This window comes from Akebia trifoliata, chromosome 9 (genome assembly GCF_017979445.1).
Source record: "Akebia trifoliata isolate Shusen 1 chromosome 9, ASM1797944v1, whole genome shotgun sequence".
In the NCBI taxonomy this organism is placed as follows: domain Eukaryota; kingdom Viridiplantae; phylum Streptophyta; class Magnoliopsida; order Ranunculales; family Lardizabalaceae; genus Akebia; species Akebia trifoliata.
In genome coordinates, this window is record NC_141383.1 from 20,689,411 (window position 1) to 20,706,284 (window position 16,874).

Sequence of the window (16,874 nt, forward strand, 5' to 3'; positions counted from 1 at the left end):
TTTAGAAAGGGGTTTAAGAGAAAAGACAATAAAACTAAGGGTATTCTTGGGAAGGGGGAAGAAGAGAGAAGACAAAGGAAAAGAGACAACCATCGTCGAGATACGTTGTTTATGGGGTATAAATCCTGAGACAAAGGAATGGGGTCCACCATTGTGTTTTATTATATAGATTTCTTTTCTTTTTGTGTTGTATGCCCCCTAGTACTTCTCAACCTCTACGATTGGTGGATTCTGTTTTTTCTCCATTTTGGTTTGAAATAAATAATGATTATAAAAATAATATTAATTAATACCAATAATAATGCTTCCCAAGGGTACCTCACTAAAGGCTTTGGCCATCGCATCAAGATTCTCAATTTTAGGCCGCCCACATGATGTAACACCTGAAAATAGCAAATCTTGGACGGTGTCACCGTCCACATCTTGTACTTCTTCCCAGCCACTGTCCTGCCATGATGACAAACAAAAGGAAATAAATAAAAGGGATCAAAGTTTGAGTCCCAAAGTAAAATTTTCAATACAAAGAAAAACTAAACCATAAGCACAACCTCGTCTTCACCAACCAAAACTTGCTCTTGAATCTCAATCAACATTTCTGCCAATATTGCAAGGATCTGCAACACCAAAACCACAAAAAAGGAACTCCAATCACATGAATAAGCATTCGAATCTGGCTAAGTTTGAACAGGTACACAGTTCAGTCTCAGATTTCACATTAGGGTGGGGAGTGTGGAAGGGACTATCTAAACAACAATTTCAGAATAGGATTGCTTTTCAAGTCGAAAAAGGAAATAAAATCCGCTTTGGGAGTGAAAGCCCAATTCCATAGACTTTTGGCGTTGTCTTCAAAAAGAAATTTGCCGAGTAAGGATTTCAGGATTCAAGCACGGGAAGACTTATCTTGGGACTAAGGTTTTAGAAGGAAGTTTAATGATTGAGAAATGCGGTCACTGGCTTCTCTAACCAATCTAGTCTTCGAGGTTCCAATCTTCCCTCAAGAAAAGAATTGACGGGTTTGGATAGTGAAGTGGGAAGGAAAATTATCTATCAAGGTCCCTTTACCCTCATCTTATCCAGTTTTCATTGTGTGGGGTTCAAAAGTTCCTTCTAAGGTTTCCTTCTTTATTTGCTTAGTTGTTCGAAACAAATCCCACACCATTGACAACATTATAATTAGGAGTATTACATTGGTAAATTTATGTTACATGTGCAAAACAAATGGAGAATACCAAATCATTTACTCGTTCATTGTTCTTTTACAAAAGAATTTGGGCTCATTTCTTATCCCTCTTCCAAATATCAAGTGTTTTCCTAACTCCACAATGATTGTTTTTCAATGTAGGAAGATGAAAATCTCGTGTCAAAAAGAAAGCATATTGTGGCCCACTACTCCCTTTGTAGTCTATTGAGGGATCTAGAATAAAAGAAATTTCAGGTGCTTCAAAGGGAAGGAGCACTCCGTGCAAGAGATCATACCCAATATTGTGGGGGCACATGTTCCGTTGAAGCAAGGCATTCAATGAGTTTTAAGGTAAGGATTTTATGTCTAGATGGGATTTGGTTTGTAATTAGCCTCAGTGGCATACCAACTGCTATCTTAAATTTGTTCCTATCCTTTTGTATGTAAGCAAGCTCTCAACCTCTCATTTTATTTCTTTTAATCAAAAAATAAATTTGTTTGATTCATGGACTCTTCTAGAAGCACTAGCCATAAAGCAGTAATTCAAATGAATAATGAATAATGAAAATAAATTGCTCGGCATGCACGATGCAATAGCAAGCATCCATGAAGTATTAAAGGACTATAAATTTTAAAAAATTTAGGATTTTGAATCTGACTGCATATGAGAACTTGTTTGGCTTGGACAAGTCATATCAACCACGCCTCTACGCAAAGACTCTTGAATTGTTGATAAAAAATAAAAAAAGACCTTGCCCAGGCCTTCCTATGAAGATCAACTCTAGACCAATTGATCAGAAGAGGGTTCATTTCGCCAAACCAATGTTGTATGTGTAGATCTCAGGCGGAAACGGTGGATCACTTACTCATTCACTGTAGGGTGGCTTATCATGTTTGGTCACACTTTATGGTCTTATTCGGGATTGTGAGTTGTTTTCCTCGTTCAATCAAGTCGGTTCGGGATTCCTGGTTGGTGTGGGGTGCTTCTTTCTCATCTTCTAAACGGGTTTTGTGGTTCTTGACAACATTTGCAATTTGTTGGGGTATCTGGAAAGATCGCAATCGTTGTATCTTTGATGGAAAAATCTCTACGCTGGAAGCATTAGTTCTTTCAGTTTTGGAGATCATATTTTCCTAGAGTAAACTTTATAAGGATTTCAAAAGGGCCTTCTTTGAAGACTTTGTCGTGCGTTGGGACAGGGTGTGTTCGTTATAGCGAGACTATCTCGATGGTCGAGCTCCGTTTTGTTTTCTTATTTTCCTTTGCTTTGTCGTTTTTGTCTTGTTGGTCTACTTTGTATTTGGGCTGGTCACCTCGACCCCCTCTTTTCGTTTCAATAAATTATCTTTACCGATCAAAAAAAAAAAAAAAATCAATGCTAGAATTTAAATTCAGTCATAAACATTCTTGGAAGTTGTGATTTCTTTCATTGACCTGGAAAGAATATGTAGCAACCTGTACTGGCTCTGAAACAAAAACATCACTCAAAATTTACCTTTGTAGGAAGCGGCATCCATGTCCATTGATCTGGAGCTAATTTAGCTTTTGAGCGAGTGGTAATCCCGGTGGACTGTACAGAAAGACAATGCACATTAATTATCTTGAAGAACAGTGTGTATCCATATCCTATGCAGTTAATCTCATGCAAACCTTAATGAGATGACCTTGGACATTAATTTTTGCCAACTGCACATGCCTCGTGGAGAGCAATAAAGCTAAAGCAGTTGTTGTAACTTTAATCTGGTAGGACCCCTGAATTTCCCCTGCACTCAAATAATAGTTGGACTAGATGTTATTTTAATAGAACTGGCATACAGGATCTAACAGATTTCCTTTTATCTAAAAGGTCAGTATTTTTTTTACATTTTTATTTTTTTGTTATAGGCGTAAGTGTAAAGACGGTGTTTTTGAACGAATTGAGATTTGTTGTAAACAAAAAAATGTGCCAAGCTGCTAAACCAATGGCATGACGCCACGTGAATTGGTTAGTTGGAGAAAAAATCGCAGTAGAAGATGGTTACACACCTAAGGTATTATATTTTACCATTTTCTTTGTACACATGGCATCATGCCATTGATTTGTTAGCTTAGCACACATTTTCGTTAAAAGCAAATTCAGATTCTTTTTTATCCCAGGTCTGGTGGTATTACCACACACAGAATTTGCCACTTCATCAAGGTAGCACTAATAAAAACAATTAAAGAAAATGATACAAAACACATACAAACTTCTATAGTCAAAGAATGAGGGGAAAAAATAAGCTACAGGTTCCTTTGAATACATTCTCAAAATCAATTTGACAATAGGAAGCAATAAGAAAAAAAGAAGAAATCACTAGTTACACTAGTCAGAAAAAGGAAAATAAATAAATAATTCAATATTGTAATAAAGCATGCTAGTGGATAGTTGGTCAGATTAGGAATTTATACATCAAGAGAGAAATAACCAAAATCTTACAGAATGACAGGATGTTTACTCCAAATTTGGTAATGTGATGTTACAGTATTGCAGGAATCCATCACAGATTGGGGATATAGTCCACAGTATTACTTCACTATGTATAAATACCTCTGTAAGCGTGGTGATGCCAGCTGAACCCAGGTAACTTTGATAAAAATAACCAACTTTCAAATTTTTTATGATAGTATCATTGATAGGGGTATAACTCATTTTGGGAAATTTGCGTGCACTTTTGATCCTTATTCCATACTTGGTGCTTCCCTAGATTCATCCTATAGTTTTTCCCAAAGTGGACCAATTTTAGCTTTTCCTTCTAAAGAAAGAATCCTTTGGAGCCTGGTGCAATTTCCCATATGTTGGGGCACTTGCAAGGAAAAACAACAGAGAATTTGAAGGGAAAGAGCACTCCCTCCAGTATAACATCATCAACACATCATAAGTACTGTGGTATATATATATATATATATATATACGGATCCCATTCAGCAACCAACATTGAGAGCCAATATTTCTTCCTATAGGGGTTAGAAGTTTTGGAATGGGCTGATTTTGTGTGAGGATGATCTCTATGGTGAGGATATCATCCTCACAAAAAATCAGCCAATTCAGAAACTACTAACCCCATCAAAAGTGGTTTACAAGAATCGTGGACCATCAATTTTTACCGTGAATTCGTAAACCACTTTTGATGAGGTTAGAAGTTTCAGAATGGGCTGATTTTTTGTGAGGATAATCTCCTCGGTGAGATCATCCTCACAAAAAATTGTTCATTCCGAAACTTTTGACCCATATTGGACAAAACGTTGGCTCAGCTTCAGCCAAGCCATACACTAAAAATAACCAATTTAGTTTGCCACATCAGCGTTAATTTAAATCGTAGATTTTGCTTCATCAAGCATGGATTGTGGGTGTATAAATAGGGAGGACAAATGGGGAGTAGCTATAGACCTCCTCTATATATATAGAAAGACAGAGAGAGAGAGAGAGAGAGATTCTGATTTAAAAGGGTTTAAAGAATTTAAAGGGGTATCTTTTGAAGATCTTTGGCTTAGATGAGGAGAGATTTGTCATGAGTTATTGGCCGTTTTCTTTTCTTGTTCTTTTTTGTACTTGTATTTGGCTCTACATATACTCGACCAGTCCTCCTTTCTTTTCTTCTTATCAATAAATTTTCACTTATCAAAAGAAGGGAAAAATAATAGGCATTCTTGATAATTTTCAAAGAAAATACAGAGCAACATGCAACACAACAGTTCAAAATTGCAGTTAGAATATAATAACTTTTTGAGTCTGACTAACCTTACTATGATAGTGAGGAAAAAAGGCATCACTAAGCCTCATCCACCATAAAAAAGACCTCGAGATGTGCAAAAACAACTCCTTGAGATTCGTAACAAATCTTGAGGTCTTGTTTTATACATCTCGAGATCTTTTTGACAGTGGATGAGGGTTAGTAATGCCTTTTTCCTCACTATCATAGTAAGAAAAGGGTCTCTGTAACTTTTTTTGGAGTAAGTTCAAAGAATAATAATTTTTGAAGGAACCAGGATCTGCTAAAAGCAAAATCTATTTGAAGGATTCTCACCTTGTTGTTTGGTCCATTCTGACATTACATAAGCAAGGCAGTTTTCATGGCCTTCAGCTGGCAAGGTAATCAGCAAATCAATAAACTGTTCAACATTCGGAACACTCATATGGACCTGGAAAAAGAGAAAGAATATAAAGATTGTACGAAAAATTGTGCATACTGCAAAACTGAAATGGCCCCCTAAAATGCAAATATGAGGCATTTTACTCATTGTAGTAAACAGTGATTACCATAAGGGAATAAAAATATGAAATTAAAAAAAAAAAAAAAGTCGGGTCATTTTAACAGGCAGCGACACATACAGTGTTTTACATTATAAAAGACTGGGAGAATGGCATCTGTGATGCTCGAATAATGAAATTGCGTAAGTTGTTTTTCATGAATAAAAGAGTTTCTTCAGATAAATGAAGTAGAACATTTATTGAAAAGGTATGTCAGCTACAAAAATAACCATGTTACTATTCTTTTATTCATAAAGTATCAAAATTTCAAGGATAATAAAGGAAATTTTAGAATAAATATTAAATTTTACGATGAAAATAAAATAGCTAACAATGGATATCATTGTAAAAAACTCAGCAAAGCTTTCTAATGGCTATATTCTTATTACAAAGCAACTTACTAATTGAAAGTCGTCAGGTTCTGAAAAACCTCTAAGAAAAAGAATGAAATTACAAATAATGCCCTCAATTGTGTAGAAATCTAGGATATTAAATAATGTATTATGAGTTGAAATTATTACGATTTATTGGAAAACAAACATGGAAAAAGAGACAATTTTATGTTTGTGCAGTTATTTGTAATTAAGGCACATGGAAAAGTTCTCTTTTGTGCATTGCTTCAGCATGAGTACTACAGATGGAACAAAGAAAAAGGTACATGGAAAAAAAAAGCAAAGAAATATAATTTTACTTTTTAACTGATGTATATTTTGTTTGAAGGTAGGCAAACTATTGGACAGGATGCTTATGGCTAACAAATGTATTGACTCAAGATTGAAAGCAGGAACTCTAGGTGTTATTTGTAAGGTGGATTTGGAGAAAGCATACGACGATGTCAACTGGAATTGCTTGAGGTACCTTACGGGTTGTAAGAGGTTCGAGCATAAATGGATTAACTGGGTAATGAAGTGTCTCCTCCGCCTCACTGGGTAATGAAGTGTCAACGGTTCCCCAGCTGATTGGTTTAGGAGTTTTGAGGGGGCTAAGGCAAGGGGACCCTTTGTCTCCTTTTCTTTTCATGATTGTGGCAGAAGCTCTTGGGAGGATGGTGGCTAAGGCTGTGGCAAATAAAGACTTATCCGACTTTGCTGTGGGACCCCACAGTCCATTTGTTTCTCACCTTCAATTTTCAGATGACACATTGATTTTCTTGGACGCTTTAGTTCAGTAGATTTGTTTTCTGAGTGGAATTCTCATTTTTTAGGCCTTTTTTGAAATCCCTCTGGACCTTAGGAAACATAAGGTGTTTGTCATTGGAGAGGTGGATAACATCGACTTTCTAGGGGCATCATTAGGTTGCCAAGTGGGATACCTCCCCTTTTCTTGGGCTCTCTTTAGGAGTGGTCTACTCCAGTAAAGTTATTGGAACCCTGTGGTGGAAAAGGTTCGCAGGAGACTCACATCTTGGAAAGCTCGGTATCTTTCCAAAGGTGGGAAGGTGACTCTAGTGAAGAGCACTCACTCAAGCATCGCATTGTATTTTCTCTCCTTATTCCATATTCTTAGAAGTGTGGAACTGAGTTTGAGCAAAATGTTCATGGATTTCCTTTGGCATGATAAAAATGATAGCAGGAAGTTCCACTTGGCTAATTGGGAAGCGGATCGACCTACCAAAGAAAGTTGACGGTTTTGATGTTCGTAACAAAACAGATAAATAAAGCCCTTTCAGGTAAGTGGTTGTCGAGCTTTGAGTGTAATCAAGATAGTCTGTAGAGATCAGTCATGAGGCTTTATCTTCCTTTGGAGCAAAGTAGTCAAGGAATCGAAAGGGGTTCTCCTTGAGGATTTTATAGAGAGATGAGAGTGGGTGTGTAATACTACGTTGTAACTTGTAATCAAGCCTTGAGTTCTTGTTTTTTCTTGTTTGTCTTCTCTTTCGTACCTCTTATGTCTAGTCACCTCAACCATGCTTTTAAATTTCAATAAAGTTACTTGTTTATCAAAAAAAATCTAAAAACGAAGTTTATAAGAGGAAAGACAATCAACAACTAAAGTTGTGTTAAAAATAAGGTGCCAACTTGGAAAATTGGTAAAGTTTGTGAATGGTAATACCACTTAAACCAATCAAACAAAAAAAGTTATGTTTATTCTTCATAGTGTGTGAAGGATGGAACACCCCTACCCTGTTTTAGATGCGTTATTTTAAGTTTGTAAAGTTGGGGTTTGGCAACCCTTGCCTGATCTTAATAACATATAAATTACAATTGAAAGTATATACTGCTCTAGTGTCATTCAATTGCTAGAAGCCCTATCCAGAAAATAATAACAAGAAATTCATTTGTCATGTAAATTTTCAAAAATAAAAGAAAATATATCCCCATGCCTTTTTATTCAACTATGTTCAAGGTGATTAACATGATGTTCTGACAACCCCTATTCTAGGCGAAGGCCAATTTTCATTTGCTACTTTATGCAGTCTTTTAACATTTCCATCACACAAAAGCAGAAACAAATTTGTTATCAAAAAAGAAAAAAAAAATGAACAAAGGCCAATAGCAGTCAAAGGCAATGGGAATGAAACATAATTAATGAACTTGGGTGCGCTACTACTCATGCAGTGTTGCATGAAGAGGGAAGCAAAACAAGACATGCCACTAGCTGGGGGTTCTAATAGAACTGACAATAGATTTGGCATAATAGGTCTCTTATGTCAGCTTAAGGAAGCTGATATTTTTCTTAAACCATCTTGAGAAAACATTGATAAATACTTCAAATTTAATTATCTTACAAAAAAATTAATTTTTTTTCAACCTTAGGAATGAGATTTTCAGTTGTCATATGGAACACCGTTAGAGAAAGTACACATATAAACCATGGAGATACTAAGGGCACCAACGAGATATAGAAGGCATTGGGAGAAATTTTCGTTTTCCCAACACAAGAGGTAAGCATAGAGAAGAGAATTACCAATCTAGCAAAAATAAGTAGCAGTGAGCTTCTCAATCCTGCTATTTGACAAGACTGCATGCGTCTGACAAGAGCAGCGATGAGATCTCGGATGTGTTGAGCCATTTGTGAGGGCATGTACAAAATAAGCTGCAAAATGTAGCTACCAACAAAAAGCGATCCTGAGCCTTCCAAGTCAGGGTCCAGAAGCCTGCATGCACATTGTTCAATAATCAGCCTCCAGACACCAGGCCACTATAAAATATGAGTGCTTCGATAGCCACACCAACTTTTGCTATCGCCAACCCAAGATGTGTACTAATTCCTGGATATTTACATATGAATTGGGTGGCATTAGCAAAAGTTGGTGTGGCAATAGAATCTCTCTAAAATATTTGGGCATGTGATATAATCTTCTAACAATGTGAATCTCACACCTATATCCTTGCATGCCCAGAGCATCCATGTTGATTATCGATTTCTGATAATTGTGCACGTTACTACATGGATAAATTTCTAATTTATAAATTCAAAATATTTGAATAATTGAAAGTTTCTGCAATAAATAATTATTTTATATTTATTGCAACCTATAACTAAATATTGTTTTTGATAAATTTATCTGCATAATATTAAATACTAAAAAAATTCTTTATGAATCAATTCAACTTATTGCAAATTTTACTATTTTACATATAAATTTATTTCTAAATTCTCTGATCATGCTTATTTTACATTTTACAAAATTTCTTTTACCCATCAAATTTTTTTCCAAATATATTGCATGCCAACAGCAAGAAAGAAATAGGAGATAAAAAAGCAATGAAGAAGATATAGGAAGGAAAACAGAAAATACGGTCAATATTAATGCAAACTGCAGTTTGCTCTCGACACAGTAGAGAGAAAATTGTAGAAAATTTACTAGGACTCAGAAGAAATAGAGGGATTAAATAACTACTCCTTCAATATAATTCTGCATAAACAAAGTCTAGGCTGCTCTACAATCTTTCAAGTTCATCATAATCTCTATAAGAAAGAAAATCCAGCACCAACATAAATATATTTAAACCCAATAATATAGTCGAATTAAACTAGGAGCCCTAAATAGTAGTAGAATTAAACAAAGAGTCCTAATTAGTAGTGTAATTTAACTAGCGAGGCCCATGCCTCTTGGCTTGAAGTATATGCCTCAACTGTTATCATATTTCTTCCTTGCTCCTCTGGGCAATTATAGCTAGCCATGAGGCTCACCTAAAAACATATGCCCCACACACCCTTAAAAACACTGAATAGTATTACAGATCCAAGTATTAAAAAAATTGCAATATTATAAGTAATATGACATTTGGCATTCTGTGGACACAAAAAAACAATAGATCAAAAAAGCTAAAAGCAAAGAATGCTATCAAAACATAGGATAGAATTCCAGTATCCATATATATATATATATATATATATATATATATATATATATGTGCCCAGGACTACAGAAACGGAGAGATATCCCCATTTCACACAGATTTCCTTTTTCGTATATGGCATCTTAGAATATAATTATATACTGCAAAGAAAAAACAAAAGAGAGACAACAGAGTAACCACTTTAAACATTGTGCACAAGCATGATTTTCAAGGATTACAAAACAAAAAACAAGAAAAAAAATTGACAACCGAAAGCTACCTAGAAGCTGCATCAAGTAGACTTCTCATTGTCAACCCCGGATCACCACCCCAAGCAAGCATTTCTTGTTTTGCCCCAAATACAAAAATAGCCAAACATTCTGTTGCATTCTGGTTTTGTACGGAATACATATCACAGCAGTATTATTAGCAAAGATTTTACAGGCTAATATGACCATTACAAAAATGATAACCAATCACAAGACAAATATACAGCATTTTAGGATTGCAAGACTACCTGCATCTCACTATGATCATTGCTTTGAAGGATTATTCGTATAACAGGAAAGAAACAAACATCATATGCTGCTTTTACTACATCAATAGGAGCACTCTGTAATAGACTATCAAAAACCCCATCAGTAGTTTAGTAGAAATGTAACCTAATTAATAATGCAAAATAGTGGAGTGCCGAAGGACCAATTGATAAATTTGGGGGTCCAACTCAAAACCAATTGGCAATGAGTGGAGAGGCCCAGGAGTTTATAAGGAGAGAGACAACGCAATTTGTGTCCGATGTGAGACTAAAATCAACACACCCCGCACGTGTGGGCCGGACTGGGCTAAAGCACGTGGAAATATGAATTGGCTAACAAGGAGGAGAGAAAGGCCCGCTCTGATACCATGATAAATTTGGAGGTCCAACTCAAAACCAACTGGCGATGAGTGCAGAGGCCTAGGAGTTCATAAGGAGAGAGACAAGGCAATTTGTGTCCAATTTGGGGACTAAACTCAACACCAATCATCTAAAAAGAACCATAATCATACAATCAGCTATATAACTTGCCTTCAATAGATCAATAAAAATAAAAAAACTTGCCTTCAATAGCATAGTCAAAAGATCCAATGAGCCGGCTACTAATCCATCATGCTGCTGCTGAGGCTGATATATGTCGCCAAGATGTATCAGAAACAAAAAAGTACAACATCTAAATCATCAAGTCCAGACACAAGTCTAGTTAGGGAACTTTTAGGACACTTACGTTTTCTAGTACAGGTCCAATAGAAGGTAAAACCCTAGAAACAAGAGGCCGCATACATCCAGGAGCATTTTTTATCACCTGAAAAGAAGAAAGAGAAAATGCCAATATTATAATCCCTAAAGAGGAAGCCCTAAGTAACCTTGACTGAAAATTCTAGGCCCAGCGTGATTTTATCCCTCTGATAAACATAATTGAACTTTAAGCATTTTACGGTAGACACAAATGTATGTTAAAAGCTCACCAATACATAATATAAGTAAATGGCAGGCAAGTGTTCCCACACCATAAAATAGTGAGGGAAGAAGATTAGGGGAGCGAATACAAGTAGATTATTAAGTGCTCAGATGCCAGAACACAAAGCAAGCTAGAGACTTCAAAGCAAGATTGCTGACCCAGGTGTCTGGGATGGAGTATTTTTCCAACCTTAACGAATTGGAAAGGTCTTTTGGTTGTCAAATGGACTCCTTTCTAGCATCCTAGTTGGGACTTTCACTTGGGGCTGCATAATTGAACAAAAGCATCTACAATCCAATCATTGAAAGCGTAGGAAAGAGATTGGATTCATGGAAAGACAAGTATCTACTGATAGGGGGTAAATTGACATTAATCAAAAGTACTCAAGCAAGCATTCCGGTTTATTTAATTTCCATTATTTTTGACCCCTCAAAGTGTTGAACTTAGAATGGAAAAGGTGATCAAAGATTTTCTCTAAGATAATAAGGAAGAAAACCAGAAATTTCATCTAGTCAATTGGAAACTAATTTTCTCAGCAAATAAGAAGAGGGGGGGAGGGGGGATCAAGGGATAAAAAGTCATAAATTCAGCTTTATTAGGAAAATGGCTCTAGATATTTGGATTAGATCAAGTGAGTCTATGGAGGAAGATAATTAAGCCGAAATATGGCAAAGGGATCTTTGGGTGGAGAGTGGAGTGATAAAGTTGTCTTATGCTTGTAGTATATGGAAAGACCTTATAAGGTACTTCCAAAGTTCCGAAGGACAGCATTCATGGTTTGCAACGGTAATAGAGTAAGCTTCAGGGATGATAGGTGGTATGATGCTTCAATTCATCTCTGCAATTCACATATTTTCACTCTATATCCTTTAAAAACAATCTTTTTAGTAGATGATTTCATGAATCATAGTTGGGGTGGTGTATTGTCGTAGGATTTTGGTTTTGAAAGAGACATCAATGACTGGGAGGTTCAAGATCTAGCTAATCTCACTAAGCAATTTATCTATCACTCTTACTATGTCATTAGACGAGCAACAATGAGAATGGATAGGTAAACCAGAAGACGCTTTCACTTTAAATCATTGTGCTTGTCTCTAATTTCTCCTTCTTCTCAGTAATTCCCTACAATTGCAATTTGGGGCCACAAAGATCCATCAAAAGTGTCTTTTTTCAATTTGGCAACCAGCTTTGGATAAATCCTCCCTTTCAACCACCTAATTAAGCAGGGAATCTCTAGGCCTAATTTTTGTTTCCATTGTAGAGCTAATGGGGAATCAATAATGATGCATTGCTAGTAGGTTAGGGAGAAATGGTAGCATTTCCTATAGTCGTTCCTTACTCATTGGGTACTTCCTAAGTCTATCCTATCAATAATCAAAAGCTAGCAAATAAAGGCTTTTTGTATAGAGAGAAAATCATGTGGGCATTAACATCCCTTGCGATTTGTTTGGGTTTGGGAGGAAAGGGATAGAAAAATATTTGAATAGATTGAGCAAATGGGACATTATGTGCTCTATCCAAAGTTAGTTTTGTCGTAAAATTTTGATTTCAGGTAGGTCTACTTGATCTCTTTGTTCTTAATAAAATTATACTTATCAAAAAAACTGTTGCCCCAGGATATTCCACTAATTTCAAGTAGACACTTTTACTTATCTCCCCCATTACTCCAAATAACTTAAGCCCAGGAATAGAGCACTAGTAGCCTTTCAAATAGATTTGAAGCTATACGGAAAGTAAGATCCTTATAAAACAATTACAAAGGTACTACTAAAATTAAATAATACACAAGGATTCCCAAAGTACAATAAATAGATTAAAGAAAATATCACCAACATAAAAAAATAAAAAAAACGGCTTGGTCTTCAATATAAAATCTCTCCAATAGATAACAAAGTCTTCTAGTTGAGCATCTCTAACCTCCCTCAATGCCAAGCAATAGTTAGTAATCGTACAACCAATAGGGTAACAAAGCTTCACAATGTCTTTTCAAGAAGCATAAGAGTTTTATTCTGTTTGCAAAACTATTATAGCATTTGGATGAAGAAATATAGGAGGGCGTTTGAGGGCAAGGAGCACAATGATAGGGAGGTTATCCTAAGAATATTGGGTTCGGTGTCTAAATAATTTATGGGTTTTCTCTTTTGAGAATTCATTTTCCAGTGGGAGTCAATAATAGTTGACCAAATGAGGGGCTTTGGGGTTTTACTTTGTTGGTTTAGCTCATTTGTTCCCTTTTGGGACCGTCAGTCTCTCTAGGACGGTCTTCTTAACTTCTTTATAATTGTACTACTTTATTTTCTTCTTAGGTGTGTTTAATTGCATAAAAAGTCATTTTCTATGGATTTTGAAATCCATGAAAAGTTGAAGTGGAAAATGGGTAGTGTGGAAAATGTAATTTCTGGGGGTGTTTGATTGCATATGGAAAAAATACCAAAAAAAAGAAAAATCAAAAGAGGGGGGAAAAAAAAGATGAGGAAGAAGAGAGGGGCAAGAACAGGTGGTGGAGGTAAAGAATAAGAGGAAGAAGAGGGGGCGGAAGGAGGAAGAAGAAGAAGAAATAGAGAGAGGGGCTTACCGACCAGCAGCAACGGTGGTGGTGGTGGTGATGGTGGTAGCGACATCAGCCATAGATGGCAGTGTTGGAAGAAAATGAGAAATGAGAAGTTAGGGTTTTGTGATTTAGGGATGGAAATTGAGGGTGGATTTCATTTTCTACGTAGAAGTGGGAAAATGAAATCAACACTTTGTTATATTTTTTGAAAGTGGTGAAAAATAATTTTCCATGCTAAAAACCAATCAAACACATGGAAACATGGTATTTTCCACGGAAAATGGTTTTCTACCTTATTTTCTATGGAAAATAGTATTTTTCATTGTTTGATTGAATATTTTTCATGGAAAATGAAAATCCACCCTCAACTATAAATCTAACAAAGGCTGGATTTCATTTTCCCACCTACACCCATAGGAAAATGAAATTCATCATCAAATTACCACCAAATCTCAAAACCTAATCATCTCTTTCCTCCTATTCTTCCATACTACCACCACCATCTTGCTACCTCCGTCGTCTCTAGTACCACCTCCATCATTGGTAAGCCCCTCTATCTCTCTCGTGTTCTTCTTCTTTCTCCTCCACCCCCTTTCTTTTTCTTCTTCTTCTTCGCTTTTCTCATCTGCCTCCACCACCTCCTCCACCCTCTCTCTCTCTCTCTCTCTCTTCCCATCTTCTATTTTTTTCAAATGCAATCAAATACCAAAAGTGATTTTTTCCACCTTGCCCTTTTTCGCATGGATTTGAAATTTCCATGGAATGTCCATGCAATCAAATAGACCCTTAATGAAATCTATACCAATCAAACAAAAAAAACATCGTTTGTCTCCTACAAGAGTGAAGCAACCAAGGTAAAAAAAGAAAAGATAAGAAAATTTAAAATCTTCCAAGATATCTCATCATTTAAGACACATTGCAAGAGTGATTGGCTCCCTCCTCTTGTGCTTGCACTTAATGCATGCCTTGGCATCATCATTTTATAATTATTTAGATGGCCTACATGTAAAACTCTATCCAACAATCACCATCCAAATAAAAGCCTCCACTAAAAAACTGATTTCCCAATAAGATCTTTCCCCATTATAATCATCTATACAGCAACTTCAAAAATGAGCAAATGGAAAAAAGCACTCCCAGAATCCCTCCTCCACACATGACTCTTCCCCATCTAGGAAAATTGCCCATACTTCTCTCTCTCTCTCTCTATCCAAAAATATTCTTCTAAAAGTTGGTTCCCGCACAATACTATCATCATTTCCAGAGAAAATGATCTACAATTATCTTTTATGAGAAGCAAACTCAACAGATGAGAACATTACTCAGACACACCACTTCATCATCTTCCTGAGACTGGATCACAAATTACTTTAGCAACCCCACAAAGGAAGTGTTAGATATGAGATCAAAACTTCCCATGCTGACAACCTGGCCAAGATGCACAACTCTGAAAGCTTGGCCTTCTTACCCAATTCTAATAAGCAATTTTTATATCAGTTCAACCTGAAACCTGAGAACGCTTCAAAACACCAAAGAAAACCACCAAAGTGAGACTTTTTTGGCAATCCAAGTAAAAGAAACCCTCTAATTGGCCTATACTTCAACATCAATTTTGGCTACAAAGGATTTTGCAGACATCCCTTCCCCAGTATTGTCGGACTTTCTGCACTTCTTGTAATCTCTAATATCTCAGCCTTCAAAGCTTCTTCTAGTACATTCAGTTGCTCCTCCTTAGTTTTCTTTCTTCAACTAGAAAATTTGATATACTTTCATGTATTCTCATCATTGCTGCTTTCTTATCAAAGGATTGTTCTTTGTAGATGAAAACATACATTTTATCGAGGTGGTCCTTCACTAAATTATTTTTGCCATGCTTGGAAAGATATGGTTATTTCTAGAATGTTCAAAGATTCAAGACTTATGGAAGGATCCAACTGAGCTCCCTTCTAGATCTTCAGGAGCTAGTAGAAGTGGGAGGGAGAAATAATGTCAAATGGAGATTAAAATTCTATCGTAGAAGATATGAGGATTGGGAAGCAGGGAGAAAAAAAGTAATGAAAAATCAGGGATTGATCGGTATGCAGGAGAAGAATTCGGTGATCCTAATCTCAAATGCAATTTTGGAAGGTAGAGGTTTAGGGTTCACGGTCTTCCCACAATAAGGTTGGATTTCCTAACTGGGGCTTTCTCAGTTTCTTTGTTAGTCAATCCTGTTAGGGAGAAATTCTCTTGGGTTTTCTCAAGGATCTACGGCTCCTCGAAGGCATTAGAAGGAATTATCTTTTTTCACTCTAGGCAATTCCATGCTTTCCTTTCGAAGGTAAGAATTCTATGGAACCTAACTCCCTTTGCATGTTGGGCCATTAGAAAGAAAAGGACAAATAGCATGTTCGAAGGCAAAACCAACTCAATCCAGGAAGTGATCATCAATGCAGTGGGTTTTATATTCCATTTGGCGTAAAGCATTTTGAAGGAGTTCAGAGGCTTCTCTTTCAAGGATTTTTTTTTTTTTTGTTCAATAGGATTTCATTTGTAAGGGGAATGTATACGGTGCCCTTGTATTGGATCTGTAAAAAATCGAGCTTTTAGAGTATCACAAAGTATGCCAACATGAAAATGTAAAAGCTAAAAGGCAGAAATCCAGTAACGCTTTATTTTAAATGTGGTCATTGATTTGTCAGTTAAACACTTAGCATTCTATGTCAAGCATACAAATCGATCCATAACAATTGTTGAGGGTGAATCCTCTAGTTAATATTAGGACACTAAACTATATATGTTTAGGTAATGTGTGAATGTATGCAAGCATGCATGCTACATGTAAATGTAAATTGGAGCACGAATACAGACTAGTGTGAGGCTGTCATTTAAAGAAGAGTTCCAGGGACCAGCTTTCAGATTAGAAGTAAAACTAGGGCGCAGGTGGACACATCAAGCTTCCCTTGGTCAACCCTAATAATATCCTACTTCTTGACCACTTTGTGTACAACGACATAAATACAACTCACAAGTAGAATAAGCACCATGCCAAACGGAAAATTACAAGTATTTCAACACACCTTTACAACAGTAAACACCTGAACATCCTTA

General features: G+C 36.2%; 1 protein-coding gene across 3 annotated transcripts in view; it reads right to left on the bottom strand.

The window, feature by feature from the left end:
* LOC147394572 (ARM repeat superfamily protein) overlaps positions 1-16,874 on the bottom strand; it is a 32,884-nt gene that overhangs the window by 857 nt on the left and 15,153 nt on the right. For 2 of the 3 annotated variants that reach the window (XM_086454825.1, XM_086454826.1), the window contains 10 exons: positions 11,000-11,077; positions 10,837-10,899; positions 10,255-10,350; positions 10,018-10,127; positions 8,359-8,548; positions 5,228-5,342; positions 2,832-2,944; positions 2,677-2,751; positions 549-614; positions 319-447 (listed from right to left, as the gene is read on the bottom strand). In XM_086454825.1, coding sequence (XP_086310951.1) covers positions 319-447; positions 549-614; positions 2,677-2,751; positions 2,832-2,944; positions 5,228-5,342; positions 8,359-8,548; positions 10,018-10,127; positions 10,255-10,350; positions 10,837-10,899; positions 11,000-11,077 — 1,035 coding nt within the window. Of the gene's footprint in view, positions 1-318; positions 448-548; positions 615-2,676; positions 2,752-2,831; positions 2,945-5,227; positions 5,343-8,358; positions 8,549-10,017; positions 10,128-10,254; positions 10,351-10,836; positions 10,900-10,999; positions 11,078-16,874 lie in introns of those variants that run through there. The other variant, XR_015181856.1, reaches the window with a different exon arrangement.